This window comes from Coregonus clupeaformis, chromosome 33 (assembly GCF_020615455.1).
Source record: "Coregonus clupeaformis isolate EN_2021a chromosome 33, ASM2061545v1, whole genome shotgun sequence".
Classification (NCBI taxonomy): domain Eukaryota; kingdom Metazoa; phylum Chordata; class Actinopteri; order Salmoniformes; family Salmonidae; genus Coregonus; species Coregonus clupeaformis.
The window spans coordinates 8,469,834-8,482,296 of NC_059224.1; the positions used below are offsets into that span (position 1 = coordinate 8,469,834).

Here is a 12,463-nt window from a genome sequence, read left to right on the forward strand (position 1 = left end):
TCATAGGTCCTTCTACACTACTCTCTTCACTGTGAGGAATTATGTGTCACATAAAACCATAGATTATATATATACACAACATAAAACCGAGTACGCTGCCAGTTGTAGCCTCCATTGCAATACTTGACACACATTAGTTTTACACAACTCCAGTGTTTTCGTTTCAACATTTTTGTGAACCCCTCCTACCTGCCAACTTTAGGGAGTGTCATGCTGTGAACTGTCTCGACTTGCCACAGTCGGCTTTAGGAGTGCCTTTCCCAAGCTACTCAAACGGCCTGTGAATTCGCCTACTGTCAGTTGGGTCTTTCAACGCAAAATGACAGACAACGGACTCACAGATGAGGCTGTGTCCGCAGCGTGCAAAGAAGGGGACCCTATCACCCAGGTGAGTGTCACGCGGATGGAGCGCAAAATAGAATATGTAGGCTAGCATTAATGTATCACTTATTCACGGTACGCCTATTTTATGTGATTGACAGTCTGTCTCAGCAAACCTGTTGTTGAGCAAGAGTCCCCCTCAGCGATGTTAGTTGTAGGCTATATAGCCAAGCCCTATGCTCCTTTAGCAAATGCCATAGTAGTTCTAGTTCCAGGCCTTAGAATGCCATTATTTATACAGAGTAATGTGTTGCCTCTAGTTTGAGTTCTAACTTATCTTCTAGAGTTGTAAACTGAGAACATAGCTGAGAGGACAGGGGTCTCCCGAGTGGCGCAGTGGTCTAAGGCTCTGTCGTAGCCGGCCGCGACCGGGAGACCCATGGGGCGGCGCACAATTGGCCCAGGGTAGGGGAGGGAATGGCCGGCAGGGATGTAGCTCAGTTGGTAGGGCATAATGTATGCACTAACTGTAAGTCGCTCTGAATAAGAGCGTCTGCTATATGACAAAAATGTAAATGTAAAATGGGTCAAGACATATTTCGCAATTGACAACTCGCCCGATACTCCCACTTACACACTCTCTCTGTCTCCACCTGTCTTTCTATCACTCTCCGTCGCCCTCTCTCTCTCCCCATGTCTCTCTTTCGCCCGTCTCTCTGTCTCCCCCTGTCTCTCTCTCTCCCCCCTGTCCCTCTCTCTGTCTCTCTTTCGCCCGTCTCCCTTTCTCTGTCTCCCCCTGTCTCTCTCTCTCCCCATGTCTCTCCTCAGGACTACATGATGCAGCAGACCATGCTGAGGGTAAAAGACCCTCTCAAGTCTTTAGACTTCTACACCCGCATCATGGGCATGACGTGAGTCCCACACTGCTCTCTCACACACACACAAAGGGGCTTCAGGCCTAGTACCCTACCCCTCTAGAAGATGTCTCACTCTGTTTAACAAAAAATAGTTATTCATAAATGTTTATGACTATTACTGCTCTTGATTCCTGCATGTGCTTCTCCCTGTGTGGTTATTGGGGCCCCTATATATTTTAGCTCCTGGCTTTATATGTAGAGTGATTGGCTTAATCTCCTGGGTGCTTCAGAGTTTGAATAAATTAACCTCTGATTTTGTGTGTGATGTAGTGACTGTTTCATCGATCTTTCGGGGGATTTATTCTCTATCTTCACCTCCAGTTGTCCCACCAGTTGAACCAGGGGTGTATTCATTACGTCTTGCATCGGAAACCATTTACCGTTTTTGCAAATGGAACGATACGAGGAAGGACCTACCTGAATTTGTCGAATAGAAAGTTTAATTTTCGTTGCAAAACGTTTTCCGTTTGGAGTAAATGGTTTCTGTTGCTAAACGTTTTGCAACAGAATCGGCATAATGAATACACCCCAATTGTGATTCCTATTTGCCTCAGGTTGCTGCAGAAGATAGACTTCCCATCAATGCTCTTCACACTCTACTTCCTGGGTTATGAGGAAAAGAAGGAGATCCCTGCAGATGTAAAGGAGAGGACAGCATGGACTTTCTCTCGACGAGCCACCATCGAACTCACACAGTAGGCAACCCACTTAAAACCTCAGCACACACAAGCACATAGATTCCAGATCTGCTAGTCGAGCTATGAAGTGCCCTGTAAACATGGAATATAATAGAGCATGGTGTTTGCAACGCCAGGGTTGTGGGTTCGATTCCCACGGGGGGCCAGTATGAAAAACATAAAATAATGTATGCACTAACTGTAAGTCGCTCTGGATAAGAGCGTCTGCTAAATGACTAAAATGTAAATGTAAAATGTAACATCTATCCAGGGGTCTCCAACAGGTCGATGAAAGGATCCTGTAACATCTAATCCAGGGGTCTCCAACAGGTTGATGAGATGATCATGTAACAACTAATCCAGGGGTCTCCAACAGGTCGATGAAATGTTCCTGTAACATCTAATCCAGGGGTCTCCAACAGGTCGATGAGAAGATCCGGTAACATCTAACCAGGGGTCTCCAACAGATCGATGAGATGATCCGGTAACATCTAACCAGGGGTCTCCAACAGGTCGATGAGATGATCCGGTAACATCTAACCAGGGGTCTCCAACAGGTCGATGAGATGATCCGGTAACATCTAACCAGGGGTCTCCAACAGGTCGATGAGATGATCCGGTAACATCTAACCAGGGGTCTCCAACAGGTCGATGAGATGATCCGGTAACATCTAACCAGGGGTCTCTAACAGGTCGATGGCAAGCTATAAGTAGTTTGTGTGCTGTCAATGAGTAGCTCGCAAGTTGATACTGAGAAATAATCAGTAGCCTAATAGTACATGATTAAATCTAATAAATAATTGTTCTAATCAAACCACAGGTTCTATGCCCATTTATAGGGAACAGTCGAAGGCAGATATAACAAATAAAAAAGTATAGATGATTCAAGTTCACGTTTGCTTGTTTGAAACAGGATTACTGTCAAATACATGACTTCTACTGGATAGATAGCCCTAACACTTGTTGAAGTTGGCCTACAACTGTGCTTTCAGAGACTTGACCGAGTTCACATAAACGGACCAAAACACACGGAATACTGAAAACAACTGAAAACAAAATACATTACTGCGTTGGCAAAACTTATATAAATAAAATGATCAAACGTACTGTATATAAATAAAAACTGATATAGGGAAATAAACAAACCTTCTCATTACACCATACCCCAAACATTTCTCAAGGCTGCATGTTCCTTAAGATGGTTGCACTTACAAAGACTTGCACAGCAACAACACAGCAGAGTCTACACTGGACCTTCAGGACAAAGCCAGAGAGGAAGAGGCGAAGCGAGAGGGTTTACTCCGCCCAAAGTTTGACAATGAAAATAAGACCACGAAGTGAGGAATTTTTGTATGGTGACCAATGAGAGAGTGTCGAATTTGGTCAACAAAACATTTAATTGCTAATTTGCTACCTGAGGCTTATTTGATCTAATAAAAGTTTCGTAATTGTTCGGTTGTTATGAATGTACTGATATAAGTGGAGGCACGTGGCATCTCGGCAACTTTGAAAAAGAAAAGTACTTTATATCGGAGTTGTACCTGTTGTTTACACTAATATCTGCCCTCTCATTGGCTAGAATCAGAGGTGTTATGCCCATAGAGGGCACAGGGTCACGTGTCCCCTCAGATTTGTCCTGTTTAAATAATATATAAAAATAAATGTTTGTTTTTTCTCTGTAATACTACTAGCCACTTAGCAATTGTATGAAGTTGGTTTTAGCTAGCCCAGATAGGTTCCCAACCTCCCAACTTCATAACAAGCTACCAAGAAGCCATTTCAGGCTATCAATCAAGTTAGAGTAGCTAGCTGACATGCCTGCTGGCAAGGTTTAGCAATAACTAAATGAACTGAATAAGACTCACATTTCTTTCAATATTTTACCCAGATTTTAGCAGAGAGTCAGGAGGATACAGGTCCATTGTTTAACCACCAGTCAGGAGGATACAGGCAGCTTAAGAGGTATGCTTAGATATGCAGAAAAACATATTTTTTACATAGATTTAAGCATAATGATTATGGCTCGACATTGCAGGAAAAAGCTGTTTAAGGTGTTTGGAAAATGCAAAATTCTCCAACTTAATGGCCGAGGGCCTAGCCCCTCTCCAGACCACCCCCAGCAATCCTCACATACTTTGTCCCCACTCAGATTTTGGGGGTGAATGACGGCCCTGGCTAGAATGGTCCCACCCTATCTAGCCTCCTCCAGCCTGCCGTCCATCTTTGAGGACATGTATTTCCATTGTTAGAGCGGTCACTCGACTATCTTGTCAGTATAATAGAAAATCTTGACAAAGCTCTCATCTGAGCAGGTTTAAGAAGGGGTGTTTTTATAGAGTTTGCCAGCTTGTAGTCCTAAAACCCAGAAATAAGTTACCTCTGGTTCGTTCAGCCATCCCTATGGGAAAAATGAATGGGGATAGAATAAGCTTTTGGAATAAATGCAAAAAATGAGGTCTGAGGTTAACACAGGCTTAGGAGATCTTATACGTTTTCTTCCATGAGATAATATCAGTCAGTTAACATTACCTTTATGAATTATGATGCCTTTATGGGATTCATGTGTTTTTTATTATTACATAAATTCTTCAAAATTTACAAAAAATGACATTAGTTGATGAAGATTATCTCATAGAACAAAACGTATAACATCTCCACAGACCTTATTTTCTGCATTTATCCAAAAACCCTCCAAAAACTCCATTCATTTTACTCATAGGCTTTGTCCAACGAACCATGGCGGAGTTGGTGCCTACAAAAAGACGCCATTACTATTTCTCTCTATACCTGTTTGATGTTCTTCACTAATTACTTTCTCCTCGGAAACATGGACCGAAACTATGGTTCCTACCCTGTCACAATACCATGATGGTGAAGATGATATACTGTATTTCTCACCTGACCTTTCTCTCTTCTCTGTTCTATTTAAGCAACTGGGGCTCTGAGTCAGATGAAAAATTGTCTCTTCACAACGGAAACTCTGAACCAAGGGGTTTTGGTGAGAAAATGATATTATCTTTTTAATTCAAAATTTGAAAGTAGTACAGCCATTGTGTTGTTCAACCATGAGGCAATTCCACGTTATTTAAATTGCCCCACTCCACTTTCTCTATCATACAGGGCACATTGGCATTGCTGTACCTGATGTTTATGCAGCCTGCAAAGTATTTGAAGAACAAGGAGTAACATTTGTTAAGAAACCAGATGATGGTATATTTTTTACTCTTCTTTTCCCTCTCACACAATTATTTTGTGTTTATGTTTAGGGTCTCTGTGAAAAACACATTTGTGTATAGAGTATATTACAGTTGACTATTAATTTGTATTTTCTCAATTTGTAAATGCAACATTCTATTTTATTTTTCCACACAGGTAAAATGAAGGGATTGGCCTTCATACAGGATCCTGATGGATACTGGATTGAGATTTTGAGCCCAAACAACATGTTCTCCTTAACATCATAGGGAGGCAAACTGAGCCAGCACAAACTGACTGGGTTTGGGAAAAGGATGTAATTAAAAAATAAGAGCGAAATTGAATGAGGTAACAAAGGGGGTTACGTGAGGAAATTAAGAAGTGAAGATGAAGTGTTTGCTTACGATTGGAATCACATACAGGTTCCCGCTGTACTGTGGACACCCAAGACAAAGGATGGAATAGCCGTAATATACAGAGACAACACTGTTGGAGCTAGGAACACAAGCATTTCGCTACACCCGCAATAACATCTGGTAAAAATGTGTATGTGACCAATAACATTTGATTTGATTTGATATGTTTGGATGTGTGGGAAATTATTCTCTTATATTTTAGATGTGCTGTTAGCTTAATAAGAAAGCATTAATGATTAAACATAAAAGGTTTGTACTGTACTGATATAAATTGGCCAACATAACAAGCTGTGATTAATGTGAGGAGCTGTTAGGGAGTAGGGTGAGATAAGGCTTGTGACTCACACTGCCTCTTTGTTGAACTGTCCAAGGACATAGGTACAAAGAGTATAGTTAGGGTGGGAAAGTACAGGAAAACTGTGTCTATGGGTGCTGACTCTCTGGACAAGTTGCAAAACAACTGATGCCTGGCAACAGTGAAGCGCCAAGGGGCTGGGACCAGCCTGTGCGCCAACGATAGGCTGAGTAAGTCTAAACCACGCTCAGTCTCTACTCTGATAGGCCAGCAGGGAGCAGGAACTATCTCTGTCAGAGTATTTAAAGAAGAACATATAACAATGGACCAGTTCTCTGTCTGCCCTGCGTGGTATTTCAGTGAACCTGTATATACGAACATCATATTTACCATTGAAGTGTTTTGCATTAATTAAAATACTAGTCTATTTTAGAAGACGTGTATTGACCTCTTTTTGTTCCAATACCAGATTTGAATTGACGCAACTTATCAGATGGGATAAACTGACAATGAAGATGACTAACTAACGCCAGGGTAAATAACTGCTCCTAATGTGGTCCGACTGAGATTGATATGATCCCAGCCTGGTAAACATATTTGCAATAAATAGAGATGTGGATCATCCTCTCATATTTTTGACTCCTCTGTCTTTCTATTCAATTTGTAGTGATCCCCTTGGATTTACACCACAAACGGCTCACCAAGGTTTATGTTTTGTCTCATCAGCACAATTTCCACAGTAAAATATGAGGGACACTGGAAAATAAGGCTTGCAGAAAACCATAGCTGCTGAAAGAAGTAACCATAGCATCAGTAGTTCTTGTATAGATTTACATGGCATGTGTAACATTTTCTATTCTATTGTATTATAATACATATGAATATTGTTGATCATTTTTGCAAGTGTCAGATCAGTGTCAGATCCACCACCTCCATATACACGGCTTGTCCTCCTCCTATACACAAGGGGCGCTGTTTCTTCTTTGAACAGTACCGTTCTTCCCACCCAAAAAACATCCGGGTTGTGACCCAATCGAGTTGTGTTTGTGATGGTGGAATATTTGCGGTCCGTTTGCAAATTATTTAATTTTTCACGCAAACTTGCCAATAAGGTCATTTTATTCCAACGATTTTGATTGAATAAAGGGGAAAATAACGTCAAGGAATAGTTCTCGTGGAAGGGAGAACGAAAGGGGATAGCTAGATACGCTTATTGTGCTGGTATGTCACACGCGTGAAAGTGAAACCCAAGCGGTTGTGTCTTTGACAGCATCATACAGCTAGCTGACATAAGCTGGATAGTCTCACATTCTTGATTGATTAGCTAGCTAGATGATTGGTGTATTGCTGGTTATAAACCGGGTGGTTCGAGCCCTGAATGCTTATTGGCTGAAAACCGTGGCATATCAGACCGTATACCATAGGTATGAACAAAAAAAATGTTTACTGGTCTAATTACGTTGGTAGCCAGTTTATAATAGCAATAAGGCACCTCGGGGGGTTGTGGTAGCTAAATGGCCAATATACCACAGTAAGGGCTGTATCCAGGCACTCCGAGGTGCGTCGTGGTAAGAACAGCCCTAGCCGTGGTATATAGGCCATATACCGTATTGCTTAATTATCTAGATACCTATTAAATGGACAATGTCATTGTTGCATTACACAGTAGATAACGTTACCCAGCTAGTTATGTCTACAGATAGCTAAACGCTGTCTATGTACTTGAGATTGTGTGCACTGACAATTTTCAATGGCATCCATTAACCAGGGGTGTATCCATTACGGAAACCGTTTGATAACCAAACGGAAGGAAATAGGGAGGGACCAAAGAAAATGATAGAGAAAGCATCCCATCATTTCCATTATGACGTCTATGAGAGCACGGGCAGCGACATTGAGGCCATCTCCATTTTGAAGTAGTCAATTTTCTTCTTCTACTACTTCTATGAGTTGGCAAACAAACTGAAAGGGTGCATTCTACCACATGTAGTGTGCTGTTTGAACAGGTATAAAGCCAAGGTTGGCCACCTGCAGTTATGGAATGTTTGCTCACAAGTATAATTCATTGGCTGATCCCTCCTGATGACCTGGATGGAATCATGTGATCCTTCCTTAACCCATAGAAAATCCCAGGCCACCAGTTGACTACTTCAAAATGGTGGAAGTCCTCAATGGTGCGGCCCATGCTAAAACAGGCTTTTTGCCACTAGAGGCCCATTCTCTATGGGAGGAATTTAATTTGTCCAATATAAACTCTTGTTTGCGTTTTCCAAATTTTGGAGTAAACAGTTTCTGTTGCAAAACGTTTTGCAACAGACAAAATGTTTTGCAACAGAAGTATAATGATTACACCCCAGGCTGTCAAACTATGTTTTCCTTTCTTGTGTCAGATGTTAGTGAAACGCCCCCAGTCAAATCACAATGAGTAGCAACAGCCATCCTTTGCGTCCTCTGGCCTCTGTGTCAGAGATTGACCACATCCACCTGCTGTCAGAGCAGCTGGGCGCCTTGGTTCCAGGTGAAGAGTACAGTGATGTCACCTTCATTGTGGAGGAGAAACGCTTCCCGGCCCATAGGGTCATTTTGGCAGCACGCGGTCACTACTTCAGGTACACCTGTTTGAATGGTTTTTGTCTTGTTCTTCTTTGCAGTGCATGAGGTCTTTGGCTTCCCATGAAATGTCCGATGACTGGCACTGTCGGGCAGTTGGCAATTCAATTTGAGCCTTAAAGTATTCCCTGTTTTTAGGTGATAGTGTTCAATGAGGACTAGGTAACAGTCTATGAGATGTCTGACATCCTTTTCCCCAGAGCTCTGCTCTATGGGGGGATGAAGGAGTCCCAGCCGCAGGCGGAGGTGACCCTGGAGGAGACCCGAGCCGAGGCCTTCTCCATGCTCCTCCACTACCTCTACACGGGCCGGGCTAGCCTCAGCTCAGCCCGCGAGGAGGTGCTGCTGGACTTCCTGGGTCTGGCCCACCGCTACGGCCTCCAGCCACTAGAGGACTCCACCTCAGACTTCCTGCGCACCATCCTGCACACACACAACGTGTGTTTGGTGTTTGACGTGGCCAGCCTGTACTCTCTGAGTGCGCTCAGTGAAGCATGCTGCACCTACATGGACCGGCACGCCCCGGAGGTCCTGGCCTCGGACGGCTTCCTCACACTGTCCAAGGTGAGTGGGAGTAGGCAGGTTCACGTTCATTAGTAACTAACGGAAGAACGTGGACTGAAACAGGAAGGGGACTGCCTGGACTTGTCCAATAAGTAATGCTAAATTTTGTTTTCCGTTACAAAATGTTTTCAAACGATTTTCATTGTGTGTCCTAATGAACAAGACCCAGATGACAATCAAAAGAAGTAGTCTTAAATTAATCTGCTTCTATCCTCTCCCCTCTCTGTGCAGACTGCTCTGCTGACTGTGGTACAGAGGGACTCGTTTGCGGCGAGCGAGAAGGAGATCTTCCAGGCGCTGTGTTGCTGGTGCCGGCAGAACGGCGAGGGTGGCGCCACGCAGGACGTGATGTCGGCCGTGCGGCTGCCGCTCATGAGTCTGACGGAGATGCTAAACGTGGTGCGTCCCTCGGGACTACTCAGCCCAGACGACCTGCTGGACGCCATCAAGACGCGCTCAGAGAGCCGCGACATGGACCTAAACTACCGCGGCATCCTCAGTGGGTCTCAGTCTCTGCTGGTCCTGTTCTAGTAGTCAGCAACTAATAGCTTTATGTCAGTGGTAGTGTGTGTACTCTGTTTGTGTCTGAATTCCATGTGTGTGTGTGTGTGTGTGTGTGAGAGATATGTATTCAATGTGATGCCTTTGTGTGTTAAAGTCCCAGAGGAGAATATTGCCACTATGAAATACGGGGCCCAGGTGGTGAAGGGAGAGCTGAAGTCAGCGCTGCTGGACGGAGACACCCAGAACTACGACCTGGACCACGGCTTCTCCAGACACCCCATAGAGGAGGACGGCTGCGCTGGCCTCCAGATTAAGCTGGGCCAGGCCTACATCCTCAACCATATCCGCATCCTGCTCTGGGACAGAGACAGCCGGTGAGAGAGACATCCACTGTGTTTTAGGGGATCAGTTTGAGCAAGGCACAATCGCTTATCTTCATCACATACAGTAGTTATTTGGGATTCAAGGTGATTTGCAGATCAGTGATTTTGATCAGTCTTACTGCCTTGTAGTCAATCAAACACGCACAGTCCTTTCTCTCTGAAGGTTTCGCTCAACTGATGAGCAATGTTTTCATAGTGTTTTGTATATTGCAGTAATGTTGATATCACATTACAATCATAATGATAGAGATACTCTTCAACATTGCTTTGGGGCAATTTCACGGTAACAGAGGGATGCTATATGTCAAACAGAAAAAGTATGAAAATGTATGCACTCACTACTGTAAGTCGCTTTGGATAAGAGCGTCTGCTAAATGACAAATGTCAAACGTAAACAAAAACCAATGATTGCAAAATTAAAGAAGTCATACAACTCTAAGCGCAATGACTGCTTTTAACAATTTCCACATAAAATTTTACAAAAACACATTTACTTGAAGAACAGTGCAGATGCAAATGACGGTTTGTGCTGCTTGTGCTGTCATTCTGTTACCAAACTTTGCATCTGCACTGTTTGGTGAAAAGTCGGAGTCGCAGTATCACTCTGTTACTGTGGAATTGCCCTTTGGTAACTGGGATATGTATGGTCCATCACCCTCTCTCTGTATTTGAGCAGGTCTTACTCCTACTACATTGAAGTGTCCATGGATGAGCTGGATTGGGTGCGTGTTGTGGACCATTCCAAGTATCTGTGTCGCTCTTGGCAGAACCTCTTCTTTACACCACGTGTGGCCAGGTAAATCTTTACCTATGGTTTTCTCATGGTTGGCACCAATTTTGACTTCTGGTTCCACAACATAGGCTTGATTGTGTCCTTGTGTCCCAGGTACGTGCGCATTGTAGGGACGCACAACACTGTCAACAAGGTCTTCCATCTAGTTAGTTTGGAGTGTATGTTCACACACCACTCCTTCACTCTGGAAAAAGGTATTCTCGGTAAGGCAAGAATATCAACCATTATACCAGTGTTATATATGATTCATTAAATACATTGATCAACATTTTAGACTACATTTATACATATTTAAATTGCTCTGATTAACATAAATAAATATCTCAAAACTCCTCTCACCCAATCCTCTCCCATCACTTTAATGTCTGCAGTCCCCAATGAGAACGTGGCTACCATCGCGGCCTGTTCCAGTGTCATCGAGGGGGTGAGTCGGAGCAGAAACGCCCTGCTCAACGGGGACACGCGCAACTACGACTGGGACTCTGGCTACACCTGTCACCAGCTGGGCTCTGGGGCCATCGTCATTCAACTGGCTCAGCCTTACTCTATAGGCTCCTTAAGGTGTTTACGTGTTTGTTTGTGTGTGTGGGCATGCGTTTTCACTCTTGCTTTGTGTCTGTCTGCACAGTTGATACATTTTTTCATGTTAATAATTGTATTATTTTCTTCTATCTGGACAGACTGCTGCTGTGGGACTGTGATGAGCGATCCTACAGTTACTACATTGAGGTCTCCACCAATCAGCAGGAGTGGACAAAGGTGGTGGACCGCACCAAGGTGCCATGTCGGTAAGAACTCCAAGTCTCTCCCTTTCCCATACTCTTTTCAGATTATCTTTGTACAAATCTGGCCATTTGAGATCTTTTAACAGTCTTGTTTTTCTTCAACAGGTCGTGGCAGACGCTCAAATTCGACAAGCAGCCTGCCTCTTTTATCCGCATCGTGGGAACTCACAACTCCGCGAACGAGGTGAGAGGATTGCGCATACGCCGTCATTTTTTTATCTGCTGTCATTTTTGTATTTATATCCTTTCCTCATTCCCCGTTTCTCTTTGTTTTTCAGGTGTTCCATTGTGTCCACTTTGAGTGTCCGGCCCAGTCTGACATGGAGCTGAAAGAGGGCAATCCTGGGCAGCAGTCCAGTTCCACGTCCCAGAACCCCAGACGTGTTCGGCCCTCCCGTACCCACAGCCTGCTCCCCTCCTCATCCTCATCCTCCACCTCCTCACAACCCCACCTCTGAGAGAGAGAGAGAGAGAGAGAGAGAGAGAGAGAGAGAGGGGAGAGAGAGAGAGAGAGAGAGAGAGAGAGAGAGAGAGAGAGAAAAGGGAGAGAGAGAGGAGAGAGAGAGAGAGAGAGAGAGAGAGAGAGAGAGAGAGAGAGAGAGAGAGAGAGAGAGAAAAGGAGAAACCCTCAAGGCCACCATTTTGCACAGCCTTTATCTATCACACAGGATGCACTGCTAAAATGCTGCTAAGCATACAATCCATTTTGATAACAAAGATTGGCTTCTATTGCAATGATGAACAGCTTTTTAGGGCGCTCATACGGTCCTCCCTGTCTGAAATGATAGGCAATGATGGGAAAAAAGGCTATGGAGTAAATTTGTCCATGCATTTTCTGTGAAGATATTGGCTCACATTTGCTGCCGGTTTAAGGGTACTCAATTGGCACTTTTCAAAGCCTATGGGCCAGGTGCTATCCAGACAGTGGAGGTGCAAGCAGTACTGCTCGTCCAAAGATTAACCAATGGAATACAGCAGTGATGTTGGCAATAATATCATCTAA

At 43.8% G+C, this 12,463-nt stretch overlaps 2 protein-coding genes across 2 annotated transcripts; both read left to right on the plus strand.

Moving 5' to 3' along the window:
• The first annotated feature begins 239 nt into the window (after positions 1–239).
• On the plus strand, positions 240–5,669 carry LOC121548571 (lactoylglutathione lyase). Its single transcript, XM_041860043.1, has 6 exons — positions 240–388; positions 1,150–1,232; positions 1,793–1,933; positions 4,846–4,913; positions 5,036–5,125; positions 5,288–5,669. Exons 1-6 carry the CDS (start codon positions 320–322, stop codon positions 5,377–5,379), a joined length of 543 nt encoding a protein of 180 aa, XP_041715977.1. The 5' UTR covers positions 240–319; the 3' UTR covers positions 5,380–5,669.
• Positions 5,670–6,855: 1,186 nt separating this feature from the next.
• On the plus strand, positions 6,856–11,940 carry LOC121548572 (BTB/POZ domain-containing protein 9-like). The gene is made up of 11 exons (XM_041860044.1): positions 6,856–7,042; positions 8,212–8,430; positions 8,632–8,995; positions 9,227–9,494; positions 9,654–9,873; positions 10,559–10,678; positions 10,769–10,878; positions 11,047–11,236; positions 11,356–11,463; positions 11,566–11,644; positions 11,739–11,940. The coding sequence occupies exons 2-11, from the start codon at positions 8,243–8,245 to the stop codon at positions 11,916–11,918; spliced, it is 1,827 nt and encodes a 608-aa protein (XP_041715978.1). The 5' UTR covers positions 6,856–7,042; positions 8,212–8,242; the 3' UTR covers positions 11,919–11,940.
• Positions 11,941–12,463: the final 523 nt, after the last annotated feature.

What these genes read in the sequence shown, in the direction of transcription:
- LOC121548571 (XM_041860043.1), top strand. Translation starts at nt 320, where the DNA reads ATGACAGACAACGGACTCACAGATGAGGCTGTGTCCGCAGCGTGCAAA. An exon ending in AAGGGGACCCTATCACCCAG is followed by an intron (nt 389 to 1,149) that starts GTGAGTGTCACG and finishes GTCTCTCCTCAG; the next exon opens with GACTACATGATGCAGCAGAC. An exon ending in TGTTAAGAAACCAGATGATG is followed by an intron (nt 5,126 to 5,287) that starts GTATATTTTTTA and finishes TTTTCCACACAG; the next exon opens with GTAAAATGAAGGGATTGGCC.
- LOC121548572 (XM_041860044.1), top strand. Translation starts at nt 8,243, where the DNA reads ATGAGTAGCAACAGCCATCCTTTGCGTCCTCTGGCCTCTGTGTCAGAG. An exon ending in TACTCTATAGGCTCCTTAAG is followed by an intron (nt 11,237 to 11,355) that starts GTGTTTACGTGT and finishes CTATCTGGACAG; the next exon opens with ACTGCTGCTGTGGGACTGTG. An exon ending in CTCACAACTCCGCGAACGAG is followed by an intron (nt 11,645 to 11,738) that starts GTGAGAGGATTG and finishes TTTGTTTTTCAG; the next exon opens with GTGTTCCATTGTGTCCACTT.